The 15,144-nt window shown below is 47.4% G+C and overlaps 1 protein-coding gene across 8 annotated transcripts in view; it reads left to right on the top strand.

The window, feature by feature from the left end:
- The first annotated feature begins 7,940 nt into the window (after positions 1 to 7,940).
- RAB11FIP3 (RAB11 family interacting protein 3) overlaps positions 7,941 to 15,144 on the top strand; it is an 89,675-nt gene continuing 82,471 nt past the window's right edge. For 6 of the 8 annotated variants that reach the window (XM_079952361.1, XM_079952363.1, XM_079952364.1 and 3 more), the window contains exon 1: positions 8,594 to 9,763. In XM_079952361.1, the coding sequence (XP_079808487.1) occupies positions 8,741 to 9,763 (1,023 nt within the window). In that variant the 5' untranslated portion in view covers positions 8,594 to 8,740. Of the gene's footprint in view, positions 8,077 to 8,582; positions 9,764 to 15,144 lie in introns of those variants that run through there. The other 2 variants (XM_079952367.1, XM_079952360.1) reach the window with 2 other exon arrangements.

Raw genomic sequence — 15,144 nt, forward strand, 5'->3', positions numbered from 1 at the left:
ACGGAACTGTATATTCTGAAACAGGGTGTGTCTGACTAGTTGCAACCCTGAACCAGAATGCTCTACAATGCAACGTTTTGTTCCCAGGTTTGTTTCTGGCAGGCAGAAAGACAGGATTTGGATCAGAGATGGGGAACTGGATCTGGTCCACACTTCTTCACGGGTCACTTTTGGCAGGTTGACAGGGCTGTCCACCTGTCAATCACCAGACACCATATGAGGTCCAGTGTCAAACTTCAAGGGAAGAATCAGCAGTATTTGCTAGTGCACACCCAGCCCTCCCAACCTTGTTTCTACACACTCTCATGCACCCCTCTCTGCCCTCCATCCAGGCCAGCAACAGAGATTATCAAAGTTCAAGGGGGTATTCAGACCAGGCAAAAGCACTCAGAGTGGGTGGGAATTGGAGCTCGTAAGAGGTGCAGTCCAGAAGGCTGAGCGGAGCCTGGGAAGAACTCCAACCACCAGCCAGTGAGCTCTGGAGGCTGGTGTTTGGCTCCCAGGCCTGAGGCTCGCCTGCCCTATGTTGGGCACTCGGGGCCATTATGGGAGATTTGTGCTCTACTGGAGAGCTGACACCAGGCCTGCTCTGAGACGGCAAATTTCACAAAGCAGCAACAGGAGCTGGGGAGAGGTGGCTCAACCCTCTCTCTTCCATCTCTGTTTCCATTCAAAACAACCCACCTAGCTGCTTTTTGCCTCATGGGGCAAATCCAGGGACCTGGATCATTTCCTCTCCACGGATTGCAAAGTGTCTGGGAATTACTTTAAAGGGAATATGGTAACAAAAGTGTAGAGGAGCCCTTTCCACCAGCATTCCTCCACCCAAAATCAGATCAAAGCATCAGAAACTGCTGGGGTTTTGTTTTGTTTTGTTTTTTAAAGCACCTTTGGAGAAAACCATGCCTGCCCATAATGCATAGTTTGAACCTCTTCTTGCTGGCTGTAAGATCTCATCAGCAACCGACACAAGCTTGCATATGCTCTCCTCCCGATCCTTGGTGTTATGTAATTAAATTCATCCCTTTCTATTTACTTCAAGTGACAGATTTCGCTTCCCATATTTGGACCTGAGTGAGTTTCTGCTGCAGGCTAAATAAAGGCATGATAAATAGCCCCAGTGTGCAATAATGACACCTTCTGTGGTGGTGTATTACAGCCCAGAAATGCTGTGTGATTCAGTGATAGGAACAGCTTTCTTCTTTTCGTCTTAATTTGGCACAGAGAGCTTATTTTAACAACAATGAATTCCTAAAATTGGGGGGGGGGAGCTGGCAGCCTTCTTGGGAGAAAGCAGTAGTATGCCCTCAGCAATTGGGAAGCCTGTCTTATTTTGGAAAACACAGAAGCATTTTTCTCTGAAATAGTGGTGCAGATAGGTAATTTAAGAGCACAGGGCTTTATTAATGCAGATTTTCCAGCAGTACAAACTATCTGTCAGATAGTAAAGGTAAAGGTAAAGGTACCCCTGCCCGTACGGGCCAGTCTTGACAGACTCTGGGGTTGTGCGCCCATCTCACTTAAGAGGCCAGGGGCCAGCGCTGTCCGGAGACACTTCCGGGTCACGTGGCCAGCGTGACATCGCTGCTCTGGCCAGAGCCAGAGCCAGAGCCAGAGCCGCACACGGAAACGCCGTTTACTTTCCCGCTGGTAAGCGGTCCCTATTTATCTACTTGCACCCGGAGGTGCTTTCGAACTGCTAGGTTGGCAGGCGCTGGGACCGAGCAGCGGGAGCGCACCCCGCCGCAGGGATTCGAACCGCCAACCTTTCGATCGGCAAGTCCTAGGCGCTGAGGCTTTAACCCACAGCGCCACCTGCGTCCATCTGTCAGATACCCCACACTAAAAAAGAAAAAAGTTGAATACATGCCAAGTGTATGGACAATGATTCTCCAGACGTCTAGACAGGGTCTTCCCTCAACCCTACCTAGAAATGCCAGGGATTGAACCTGGAACCTTCTGCATGCCAGTCAGGTCAGCCACTGAGCTTTGGTTGTTCTGAAGTTTTGGTCTGAGCCCATAGGGCTCTTAGGCTCTGTTGCGGACAAGAGCCTGCACTCAACATTAAGGACTAGGGAGCTGGCATGGCTGCACAAAGTGGAGGAAGGCAGTGCAGGCTGAAAAGAGAAGGGGCAAAGTCATGAGATTCTTGCTTTCTTTGCTGTTTGTTCTTTGATTTCTTTCCTTTGAAGTTGGTGTTGTGGAGGGTGGGGGACGTGTTGAGCTGTGCAATGAATAGTTGTGGCGGTGGGAAAATAAACAAAGCAGTGACATTTACAGGCTGCGGAGCATAACATCCAATGGAGCGAAGCCTCCGCTATTAATGCACGAGGCAGAACAGTTCACTGGGCAAATCTCCCATGCAGACGCCTTTGCCCCAAGGCCTGAGGTTCTCCACGCCTGCCATAAAGCATGTGAAGGAATCTTGGGGTGGTGATGATGCGGATTCATCTTGCAACCATTGACAAGGCCGGTTCAGCACCTGCAATTTCCACAGAAAAAAGGTCGCCCTTCGCATCGTCTTCAGACTCGGGTCGAAAAGGCTGAGCACAGGGTGTCTAGGATTGCAGGAGTTAACTTTTACCCTGAGCTGCGTGCAAAACCAGTTTTCCACGATGGTGACACCGGAATGCAAACTTCATAGGTTTAAAATGAGCTGTTGGCCCTTTAAATCAACCCTCTCCGTGCGCGTGCGCGACAAGCGGCATTGGCGGGGGCTGGGAAAGTGACTTAAGCCGCCTCCCCGCTTGCGGGTGTGACATCATCGCCGAAACTGCTGCAGCGGCGGCGGTCGGAGCCAGAAAGACAATAAATATTGTGGTTCATAGATAGCATTTCCAGAAAAAAAGCGGCGCGGGCACTTGTTTTAGGCAACCCACCTCGCTTTAGGAGAGTTTTTCATTTATGCAGGCCTGCCTAATGAATGGAATGGCATGTGAATATAGCGAAACCCGGTGCCTAATCTGAGCTTGCCGTTGACAGCGGAGGTCAGCCAACATCTACAATTTAAAATCTCAGCCTAAATAAATGGTAGAAAATATTCTCAGGTCTACTTCAGGACCTGATGGAACCAATTTCCCCAGGTTGTGAAATAAAGACAGAAGAGCATAGCTAAGCATGCACAGAGTGCTGCCCCTCAACACTGGCTAACCACTAGGTGGCAGTGGCAGTTGGGACTTAATATTGCAAATGGGCTGTTGGCATTGTTTTTAAATCAGATTTTCGTGAAAAATGGGGCAGAAATAGGGGCTGGTATTGATGCTGATGTTTTGTGGACTGCAAAAAAAGCCTGCATGGGTGTGAACAGGCCCCATTCGATGATAAACACCCATCTGGAAGCAGTCTTAGTTACGCTAACCATCTGATATATTTCAGAAGGCTGCTATTTTTGTAAAGCATGTGGTCCAGCCACCAGCCTCAGTCCAACTCATTGGTAACCCTCAATAGTACCCCTTGCACTACAATTCCCATTAGTCCAAGCCAGCATAGCCAATGGTCAGAGATAACAGGAGATGGAGCTCAATACATCTCAAGGGCACCAAATTGGCCATCCCTGATCTAACCTACCTCTTGGGCTGTTGTGAAGATAAAATGGGAACATTCCCCATATAAGTCGTTCTGAGCTCTTTGGAGAAATGGGAAGGACTCTCATTTGAGGAGTGTGCTTCAGACTGTGGTGCAGATAGGAGTCGTTTTAGACTCTACATTAGCTCATGGGGAACCCAGTGGGCCATGTCTTTATATCACCCTACCCTGTGGGACAACTTTGACAATAATTGCATCAGGTGATTGACAAGTGCCCACTGGCAAAAGTTGGCCCATGGGGGTGGGGAGAATGACCAAGGAGGATCAAGCTTGCTTTCTGTAGGAATCAGCTGCACAATTTTACCTGCTCAATGCCTGATGACCCTTATGACATCAGATGTGCGCAAGTGGGTGGGGGTTTTTGTTTTTTTTTTTTTTTTTTTTGGAAAAAAGGTCTTGCAGGCCAAATCTGGCCTGTGAGTCGAAGGTTTCCTATCCCAGTTCTGGACAGGGGAAGAGCAATGTGTATTGACACCACTTCCTTCAACATATGTTAAGCCAGCCTGGCTGCTGCATTAGAGGTCACCTCCTGAACCGTGTTGCATATTAAAGAGTGGCGATGCAGGGAAGACTAGAGAAGCACCAGTGTCTGGCATCCTTGGACAGTCCAGATCCCCAGCTGGTTGCTGAAGCCCACTGCTGACATCTGCTTTTGAACCACCCTTTAAAAAAATTCTGGCCTGGTGCTCCGAAGAGCCACTATTTTTGAGTGGGATTCAATTATGTGCCAGCAAATTCAGCTTGCACATTTAGTTGATTGAGAGGTTTTCTGCAACAAAGGTTTCCCAAAGGTTGGACTTTTTGTGATAAAGTTAAGTGGTGAGGAAAGGCACTGGAAAATGTGGGATAAACACCTGCTTGAAGAAGCAACGTCATCTAACTGCCCCACAAACAAGTCCAAATGAACCTTCAATGAACAGGTTGTCTGAACAAAATAAAAAAATTCCTTCCAGTAGCACCTTAGAAACCAACTAAGTTAATTATTGGTATGAACTTTTGTGTGCATGCACACTTCTTCAGATAGGTTGTCTGAAAGCTACCTGAGTTAAATTTCCCATAATGCCCTAGAGCAACACTATGTCACAGGCATTGTGGGAAATTAAAAGGATGGCTAGAGTCAGCTGTCTGCTGCTGCCTTGAGTGCTGTTGCTTCCATTAGGTAAACCTACCAGGACCTACCAATGGACATGGGGGGAGGGCTCATGACATGATGCTTGGCGCAGAGACTCCTCAAACCTGGAGGAGACCCCACCCATGGGCGATTTGGGGCATACTTTGTGCAATAAAAGATAACCACATTAAATAATAGTGCATAATCAAATTAAATAAAAGGTTGCAGATAATGGGAAACACAAAGCATTTCTTCTGAGTAACAAAACACACTAATTAAAAACTGGCAGATACAACAAAACAGATTCAAACAACCATCTATTAAGTAAAAACAACAACAACAACTGCAGATTCACATTCACATACACAGACTCAGATCTAAAATACTAATCTTCCCCCAAGGCTGAATGTATGAATGAAAATAAAATTATATACTAAAACAATTAAAAATAAGTACAGAAGGTGCAGGTCACAAATAAAATATCTTGCAGGGGGTTTGGGTTTTCACTTGGGGGTTAATGGGGGCTATTCAAGTATGTATAACTACCCGGCTATGATACATCAGAGCATAGCTGTCAACTTTTCCCTTTTCTTGAGAGGAATCCTATTCGGAATAAGGGAATTTCCCTTAAAAAAAGGGAAACGTTGACAGCTATGCATCAGAGAAAAGTGATTAGAGCCAGTGTGGCTTAGGGGTTAGAGTGTTGGGAGAGCAAGGTTCAAGTGCTCACTGAGCTACGAAGCTTAGGGTTGTTATGAGGATTAAAATGGGGGGGGGGACCATGTACACCACCTAGACCTAGAGCTCCTTGGAGAAAAGGGTGGGATACAAGTGCAATAAATATAATAAAAATTGATGCTCCACAAAAATATTTTCTGGTCTATATGTGTTGAATTCAGCTTCCACCTGATATGGTATCTGTGGTGTGTCTGAAGAACAGCAGGAACAGTGGTTGTTAGTGGCAGGCACAGCACAGCAAATATATTTGTAACTGGATTTTATTACTACTTTTTATTTCTGTCAAAGATGTCAAAGAGAAAAACAACTACCAGACTTTTAGAAGACATCTGAAGGTAGCCCTGTTTAGGGAAGCTTTTAATGTTTAATAGATTATTGTATTTTAATATTCTGTTGGAAGCCGCCCAGAGTGGCTGGGGAAACCCAGCCAGATGGGTGGGGTATAAAGAATAATTATTATTATTATTATTATTATTATTATTATTATTATTATATTTTATTTTCTATTGTGATTTCTATTGTATTTTATGGAACTCAAATTGTAATACAATAAAATGCAAGCTTACAATGAAAATCCATACAGCATCTGACACAATGCACTACAATGGCTACAACAGGTAGAAAAATTGTTACCATATTTTTCGCTCTATAAGACGCACCAGACCACAAAACACACCTAGTTTTTGGAGGATGAAAACAAGAAAAAAAATATTCTGAATCTCAGAAGCCAGAACAGCAAGAGGGATCGCTGTGCAGGGAAAACAACAATCCCTCTTGCTGTTCTGGCTTCTGGGATAGCTGCGCAACCTGCATTCGCTCCATAAGACGCACATACATTTCCCCTAACTTTTTAGGAGGGAAAAAGTGAGTCTTATAGAGCAAAAAATACGGTAAGTGATCCGCCAAGACCCAGAGCCATTTCCCCCAGTGGTGGGGAGAAGAGTTTGGAAACCAGTGCCCCAAACATTCTGGTTATGCTATTTCTGTAATCCATGTATGCTGACTGTTTGGTATAATAAGCATTTATTCATTCATTTCTGTAGTCCATATTTGTGTCACCTCTGACTTCTGCAGCTGGCCAAGGTGACAGGTGTCAGTCTGAATAAGGCAACACTTGGATGGTGAAGACAAAGGACTCATCTGGCTATGACTTTTTTTTGGGGGGTGGTCTCTGGGGAAGAACTTGTCTAGTGAGCCCCTTTCTTTTTTTGGACTTCTGCCATGAGCTAACCTAACTGCTATGGTGGGAGTAGCAATCAGCATGTGTGCTTCAAGCAAGGCTAGTTGCCACCATTTTAAATTTCCCACAGTGCCCTTGAACACCTCTATGGTGAGAGCAGTGTGGGAAATTAAAATGGCAGCTAGATCAACTGGCTTGGTGCAACTCAAAGTCCAGGAGTCGATTTGTTTTGGGGTTTGTTTGATTTTAGAAATGAGGTGGGTTAACACCCCAAGCCCCCACAGCCGGAGGGCAGTGCTGTCCACACACTTGAGTAACCCCCAGATGGAGCCATTTTAGACAGATAGGGCGCTGGGACCATGGGCGTAGCCAGGATTTTTGTTAGTGGGGGACAGAACTTCAGTTTGCTATGGATTTATTTTGATTAGGGGGGGCAGCTGCCCCTCCCTGACCCCCCCCCTTGGCTATGCTCATGACTGGGGCCAAGGCAGTTGCCCCAGACTGCCAAGTGCTGGTGCCAACTTTATGGGCCCCCCCATAATCACCTGCCAACACGCTCTGGCCCACTTGTTGATAGTGAGGGGCACTATCCCCTGGGGCTAGCAGAGCAGCCCTCCTTTTTACACTTACCTGCTGGGAGTAAACCTAACGGACTTCAATGAGGCTTACTTATGAGTAGACGTGGCTAAGATTCCCCTAAGAGTCCTGATAACCTTCTGTCTGGGGAAAAAGGGGGGGGAGGGTTTCAAGCAGTTGGCAGAAAGTTAGGATGTTGGGCTCCTGTATTCCGTGCCATCTTTGGCCCGTTTCGCTTTAGAGGTTTTCTACACTTGTGCTAGACTTACAGAACAGAATTACGGGAACAGAGAACAAGCAAACAAGTCAAGCAGAAGGTTAAAAGCTGTTTTAAGTGGCGAATGCGAACACCGAAGGCTGTTTGAGAGGATATTGTAAATGCAGTCAATAAACACAATAGATTCATTCAGTGGGATCTCAAGCACGCACAGCTGGAAGGCAAGTGCTCCCCACTCTCTTGAGTAACCCCCAGATTGGGCCCGTTTTTATTTCTTAATAAAACACCTTGTCTCCTTGCTCTCCCCTCTTCCCATCTCCCCTCCGGCCAGGCAAGCAACGGGTGGAGCCTGATCCGGAGAGAGACGCACACAAAGCCGGCCTCCTCCTCCTCCTCCCGTCCCCCCCGGCCGGGAGGAGCCTGATTCAGAGGCGCCGGGGCAGACGAAAAGCCAAGCCGCCCGCCCTCCCTCCTTCGCCACCAGCCGGCTTTGCTTGCAGAGAGGAGGAGCGAGACGGTCGCCGCCTGCCATGCACCTCTTGCCGCAAGGGGAGAGCAGCGCTGCCAGGATACAGACCCGTCGGGTAGGCGAGTGAGGAGGAGGCGACAGAGAGGGGGGGGGGGAGAAAAAAGAGGCGGACACCTGATTTCTCCTCCTGTACCCCCGGAGTGAGTCGCGCTTTCTCTGCGTCCTTCTGGATGCCGGCTTGAACCGGGGCCTCCTTTTGCAAAACGCTGCCTGGCTTGTTTTTCCCCCCTTCCCTCCTTCTTTCGAGGGCGCTGCTGATTTCCCTCCCCCTCCCTTTGCTCCTTCCATTGAATCTTTTTTTTGGGGGGGGGGAGGTGTTCTGCGAGTGCGCGCGCTGCCGTTGCCTGGATTGCAACCACCTCATCTTACTCTTCCTTGAAATCGATTTTTTTTCACGTGATCTAATAGATCAACTCTTCTCTTTTCCTCCGGAGCAGAGGTGGTGTGTGCGTGTGCTTGCGGGCTGCTTTTTCCTTCTGGAAGGGGAGATGCGAAGGGTGTGGAGGTGATGGACGCGAGGCGATGGCATAGGAGCGCGGCTCCGGTTTGCAGGAGAGGCGGCGGCGGCGGCGGCAGCAGCAGCGATTCCTCCGAGGCGTCCAAAACGGCACCATAACCGGAGATCGGTTTTTGTGTTTTTTTTCAGTAGCGGGGCGGCGGTTGCTAAGGAGAAGCGGAGCGGCCTTTATATTGCATTTCTCTCCCCGCCCCTCCTCCTCCTCGCAGTCCCTTTTTTCTATTTAAAAGGAAACAAGAACAAGCAACCCGCTCTCCTCTCCCCTCCCCCCCTTCAGTTTCTCTCTGATGAAAATGGATCCGGATTTGCTAATGACTCTTTCCGATCCAGGGATCAAACCGGATCGAGAGCCGCTGCTGACGCTGGGGCCCCTCCAGAATGGGAAATACCTCCTCCTGGAGCAAAAGAAAGGACCGGCTTTGCCCAGCCCCGAACTCGTGCTGCTTTCCCGGGAAACAACCGCGGGAAACACCGCCTTGATCTTGCCCGGAACAGGGGACATTAAAAAGCCTTTGGCCCTGGAGCGCGTCCTGAACGGGATGAAGCTGGGTGAGATGGAGCGCCGCCAAGCCTTGTTCCCCGACGGCCCCCTTGAATTTTTGTACCGCGTGGAGAAGGAGCCGGAGGAGGTGGACCGGGAGGCCCAGGGGCCAATCAGCGACGGGGAAACCGGTTCAGGTGTGGGCGATAACAGTAATCCGGATAGCCCCGGGGAGGGTTTGGATTTGAGGCTTGCCCCTGTCCGAGATGGGTTGGCCTTGGAGGAAAGCACAGCGTTGAGGGAAGAGGAGCAGTTGGTCTCCTGCTCCTCTAGCCAGGCTGAGTCTCCAGTTCCTCAGGATTTACAACCGGTTGTAGAGGAGTGGAGTGAAGGAGAACCCTTTCCACAACCCCTGGAGCCTGTGGAAGGTGGGGAATCCTTGATCTTGGCTGGTGAGCCTTCTCAAGAGGAAGAGGAGGAGGAAGAAGGCCCCTTAGACAGAGGCCTTCCAAGCCCACCTTGGACTAAAGATATGGATAGCTGTGACTCTCAAAAGTGTCCGCAGAGCCCTTTGCTGCGGCCTTTGAATTTGGCTCTTGCTCCCCAAATTGGCACGGGAGTGGACCTCTTTCCTGCTTTCCATTCTCCCAATAATCTCAGCCCACACCTTGAATTTGGGCACACTGAACACATAGAGGATGAATCTCCAAGTTCTCCAGATGATGCTCCCCGGCTCCGAGCCGTCTTCGATGCCCTGGACCGTGATGGTGATGGATTTGTCCGGATAGAGGAGTTTGTCCAGTTTGCTACGGTTTATGGAGCAGAGCAGGTAACAGGGTTTTCTTTTTCTTAAGGCTAATTTTGTTGAGGGTTGATGGCTTCTCCTGTGTATAGTGAATAACCCTGTGCTTCTAAATATGTGTATCTGATATAAATCTTATTCTAATCTGTAGCCAAGCCAACACATAACTTTGGTTCTATGAGGGAGGTTTTCGAGGATGCTTCCAGTATTGAATTGAGGAAGAGCAGTTGTATTGAGCAGTTCCAGTCAAGGCTTATGCTCTTAATGGCACTTTCATTTCACAGCCCAGGCCTATTCATGTTTACTCAGAAGTAAGCCCCTGAGAGGCCAGTGAGGCTTACCTTCAAGTCAAGTCTGGTAAGATATTCTACTGCACAGCCACCTTACATCAAGAGGAACTTAGTACTCAAGTGTAGCCAAGTTACATTGACACCTGAGACAGAAAGTCTCACAAGTGCCTCTCCCTGGGAGTAAATATACAATGATAATTGACTTATGATAACGAAAACAAATGACTAATGACTTAGCCTTTCATGATGTCCTAAATTGGTTGCCTGGGGAGGCTGTCTCATGATGTCTAATAGCAGGACCAGCACTGACTTAGTACGGGTAAGAAGAGTGCAGCCTAAGGCCCAGTTTATACCAGTAACAAGGCTTTCTTCTGAGCTTGCCTGTTTTAGGCCACTGAGAAGGTGAGGCCTAGCCAGCTCTCTACTGCAGGCATAGTCAAACTTGGCCCTCTAGATGTTTTGGGACTACAATTCCCATCATCCCTGACCACTGGTCTTGTTAGCTAGGGATCATGGGAGTTGTAGTCCCAAAACATCTGGAGGGCCGAGTTTGCTTATGTCTGCTCTACCATATATACAAGGCATATTTCCACTGTGTGTTTGGATGGGGAAAGTATTCACACAAGGCTGTTTTGACCTGTAGGAAAAAATGACATAGGCCATGAAAAAACCCCCAACTGTGGCTTGATTTTTATTTTTATATATATATAGAAATGGGGCCAAAGGCTCTGGAAGCTTTTAATTTCTTCATCTGCTGTAACCATCACCTGTGTGTGTAACTGTGATCCCACCTACTTTTAAGTGGTATTATGGAATCTGATCAAATTTGATACCTACTTTTGTGCTTGTTGTGTATCTGCTTCCATAGACGCTCTCATCTTGAACAATAGAGAGAACCATGAAAGGAAGGGGTTGGGGAAAAATTGCCTTTGTAGCCTTCTTTACATAAGGCTGCAGTCCTAACCCTGTTTATGTGGGAGTAAGCCCCATTGAATTCAGTAGGAGTTACTGCTGAGTAGCTGTGGTTTGGTTTGTGCTGTAGAGATCTGATGAAACAGAATTGGCTGTAGAAATCTGATGAAACAGTAAAAAGACTAGAGGTGATGTGAGGGGCAAATTCAGATCTGCCACAGGTGTGCCAACTTAACTTTCTTTAATTGGCTGGGAGGGTCTGCTGTTTTTACCTACTAGGTTTAACCTGGGGTGAATGTTGGTTGTCTAGTGCCACCTATTCTTAAGGGACTAGACGATGCTTATTGAAGACTGCTTGAAAGCGCACACACTTTTTTTCAAACTGGGACTTTAATTTTGCCCTTTCAAAGTGCAGTTGTGGCAAATATGAATTCTCCGTGGCTTTTGTGCATGTCTGAGCCTGGTGCTGCCTGGTAGGGATGATAAATCTGGACGACTCGCTGGCTGCAATAAGCAACTTTGTTGGCAATGCCTGGTCATGTTTTGTTGCTGTGTTAAAGACTTCTCCACTCTTCCCCCATCCTGTTTGTGTTAAGGGGAGGGATTACCTTCTTACGATCTTGCAGTGACATTGATTTGCACTTCCATTACGGTTTTGGAATGATTGTTTGTAAGAGATAGGATGGTGTTGTACCAAATGTCTTTTTGTTGCTCCCAACTGCTCATCATATATGAATGCTTCTGAGGACACCTGCAGAAGACCAGGTTTTTGAACATTCCTCCTTATTCGTTTGCAGGGAGATTAGCCAACATTGGCTATTCAATGAGCATTCATTCTGATCTGTTTTCCAGGAGGTTAGATAGCGTTGCATGAAAGCGAGTGTTATCTGACACTTCTCAGTGCATTTTTGTTGTTGTTGTTGCTTTGCTTATTGCAAAGAAGTTCAGTCCTTTGTGGAAGCAGGTTTGTTGCGCAAGACCTGTTTCCACAAAGATCAACTGTAAATTGGCTAAATGAATTTGTCAGTATGCTATTGAGAGCCACCCGAAAACCGTGATGGTCTGGAAGTGCCTTGTTGCTGCTTGGAAAATAGTGCCTGTCTGGAAGTGCCTCGAGTTTCTTTCCAAGTCCTGTTGGCTACTGAATGTGCTTGATTACTGTGTCTTGCTACATGCCATTGAAGAGTGTGACCTGTCTCTTTCACTTGAGCACCTAGTATATATATTTGCTCTGCAACCTCTCTTCCTGTGGCCTGGCTTGCATGACACCCAAAATCAGGGGTTAGCAAACATTTTTGGCAGGGGGCCAGGCCACTGTCCCTCAGACCTTGTGGGGGGCCGGACTATATTTTTTTTGGGGGGGGGGGAATGAATGATTTCCTATGCCCCACAAACAACTCCAAGATGCATTTTAAATAAAAGGGCACATTTTACTCATGTAAAAACACGCTGATTCCCAGACCATCTGTGGGCCAGACTGAGAAGGCGATTGGGCCGGATCCAGCCCTGGACCTTAGTTTGCCTACCCATGCCCTAAATCAGTGTTTCCCAACCTTGGGCTTCCAGCTGTTTTCAGACTACAATTCCCATCATCCCTGACCACTGGTCTTGCTAGCTAAGGATGATGGGAGTTGTAGTCCTAAAACAGCTGGAGGCCCAAGGTTGGGAAACGCTGCCCTAAATCATGGCTTGCAGCTTTTGGGCTTGTCCCCAGTCCATTCTGCTTGTTGCACCATGCTGAGCTGTCACCAAAGGTTGGCTCAGTATGTCGTGAGACCCAGGCCTGTGCATACCTGCAGTGCACCTGGTTTCTAACCCAAGCCTGATGTGATAAAAGCAACACTGGGTGTCTCGCCCTATTTGTACCTCAATAGTATGAACATAAGACAAACCTGCTGGATCAGGCCAATGGCCCCATCTAGTCCAGCATCTTGTTCTCATAGCGGCCAACAAGATGCCTTCATGAAGCCTGCAAGCTGGACATGAGTGCACTCTGCCCACCTGAGATTCCTGGCAACTGGTACCCAGAGGCAAAATGCCTCTAACAGTGGAGGTAGAACAAATCCTGCCATTAAGAGGGGGGCACTTGTAAGGAGAATTTGCAGGTTGGAAGGAGTGTTTCCTGTTTTCCCCACCTACCCAGCTGTCCCTTGCAAACCCCTCCCCCTAGTTTTCCTCCCATACTCTTAACACAGGGCTAGCCTACATGGTACCCTCCAACTGATGGACCACAACTTCCATCATCCCTGACCCTTTTCAGTGCTTGCAAGAGCTTATTGAAGTCTAAAACATGGAAGATACCATCTTGGCCTTCTCTAACAAACTGGAAGGGAGCCCAGCTGCTGGAAAAACAACATTGGGGGATGTAGTCCAGATGTTGTTGGACTACAACTCCCATCACTGCTGATCTTTGGCTGTGCTGACTGGAGCTGATGATGGGAGTTGTAGTCCAGCAAAATCTGGAGATTTCCCCCACTCCTGGTCTAAGGCCTCTCTCTACCTTTCATTTTAAAATGCCTGCATCAGAAATAGGACTGGCTTGTGTGTACCAAAGCCTTTCCTTTGAATTTTCAGCTGTCTTCTGGAGATCTCTCACCCTTGCGGAAATGTAAGGAATAAATGTGCAAGCAATTTCTCAAACCTATGTGCTTTAAAAAAAATGAGAGGGGGAAATGAGGAAAGAAAAAGAAATAAGCTGCTTGTGTCTACATGAATTTGTGGCTGCTTCTAGTTTAGTTTCTGCTGCTCCACCAACCAAGGATTCCACCTCATAGCCATAGCGCGGCAGTGTTGTGCAGTGGTTTGAGGGTCAAGCTGAGGAGACATCTAGTTTCAGATGCCTCCTTACCAAAGAATCTCGCTTGAGTGTCCTCAGGCTAGCCTCTTTACCTGTCCTACCTCACAGGGTTATTTTGAAGATAAAATACATTTTTGTAGGGTGAGGTCAGAACTGCCTATGCCACCTTGACCTCCTTGTAGGAAAGGTGGGAGTAAAAAGTAATGCCGTGATAACATTTCTGACTGTATGCCTGACTTCTTCAGGGACAAACTGTGCCTGCATTAATTACTGGTGGGCAGTGGTGACTGGTGCCCCCTGGGACTGGTAGGGCAGGAGGCAGGGAGACCAACAGCAGGTGCCGCCAGAGCAGGAGCAACCCCCTGACTGGCTGTAAGTAAGAAGGGAGGCAGGTGGGGCTGCCTGAAATTGGGGGGGGGCAATGCCCCAATTGCCCTAATGGACCAGCCTCTACTGCAGATGGGAGCAAAAATGTTAAGCAGAGCATCAGCTTTGCGATGCCAAATTGTGCACACCTGCAGACACCTGGGAAACATGAATTGCATACCTGGTCCTCCGCTCCCCATCTTCCCCCTAGATTCCCATTAAAACAAATGTTACTAGGTTTGGGAAATTTGCTATCTGTTTGCATTGATACTGGCATGGCTTTAGCTTTCAGAATATCACTTTGCTGCAGGTGAAACCTGCTGCGATTGTCTATGTGATGCAATCAAAAATTGGGTGTGGGGGGTGAATAGTGAAGGGTAAACAGTGATTCCAAAGAGCAGGAGCAGTTCTGGCACGTGTTTGCATAATGCTAGCCTAAAACTGTGCTACAAATCATTATTCTGTAGGGTGTGTGCCTGGGTGTAACTCTTCAGATGTGCAGTTGCAGGTAGCCTACTTTATTCTCAGTGAAGATGCTGTACGTAATTGGTCTCTTTTTTTAAAAAATCCAAATTAGACACCTTACCTATCCGTTTGCTTAGAAGATGTTGGAAATGGGAGTTCTAAGAGAGGATTTCTGAGTGGAGTAATGTGGCATAATAAAAATGAGAGTAATCCAGCAGTGTCTCAAAGGCAAGATGTCAAAGGCGTTCTACATCAAGGCTTGTGTGGGTGTATATATAGCTCTATTACACACACCATATGGGAGCTATTCAGCCTAAACAGTTGGCTGAGATGGCATTCCTTCACGTGGATTTAATTCTCATTACAGGTCGTTGTGCTTATCTCACAGGTTTTCATTTTAAAAAAACAACCATTCTTCAAAGTCACCTTAATGGCAATTAATCACCCTTGGGGCTCCCATAGTGTGCATTTGAGACTCTTCAAAGAGGTGTGCCAACGTGATCTTGGACGTCATTGCAACAATTGTGTAATTCTGATGCTTAGGCTGTGACTGCCATTGCTTTCTGTAGCCAAAACAG

Source organism: Podarcis cretensis, assembly GCF_951804945.1.
Source record: "Podarcis cretensis genome assembly, chromosome: 14".
In the NCBI taxonomy this organism is placed as follows: Eukaryota; Metazoa; Chordata; class Lepidosauria; order Squamata; family Lacertidae; genus Podarcis; species Podarcis cretensis.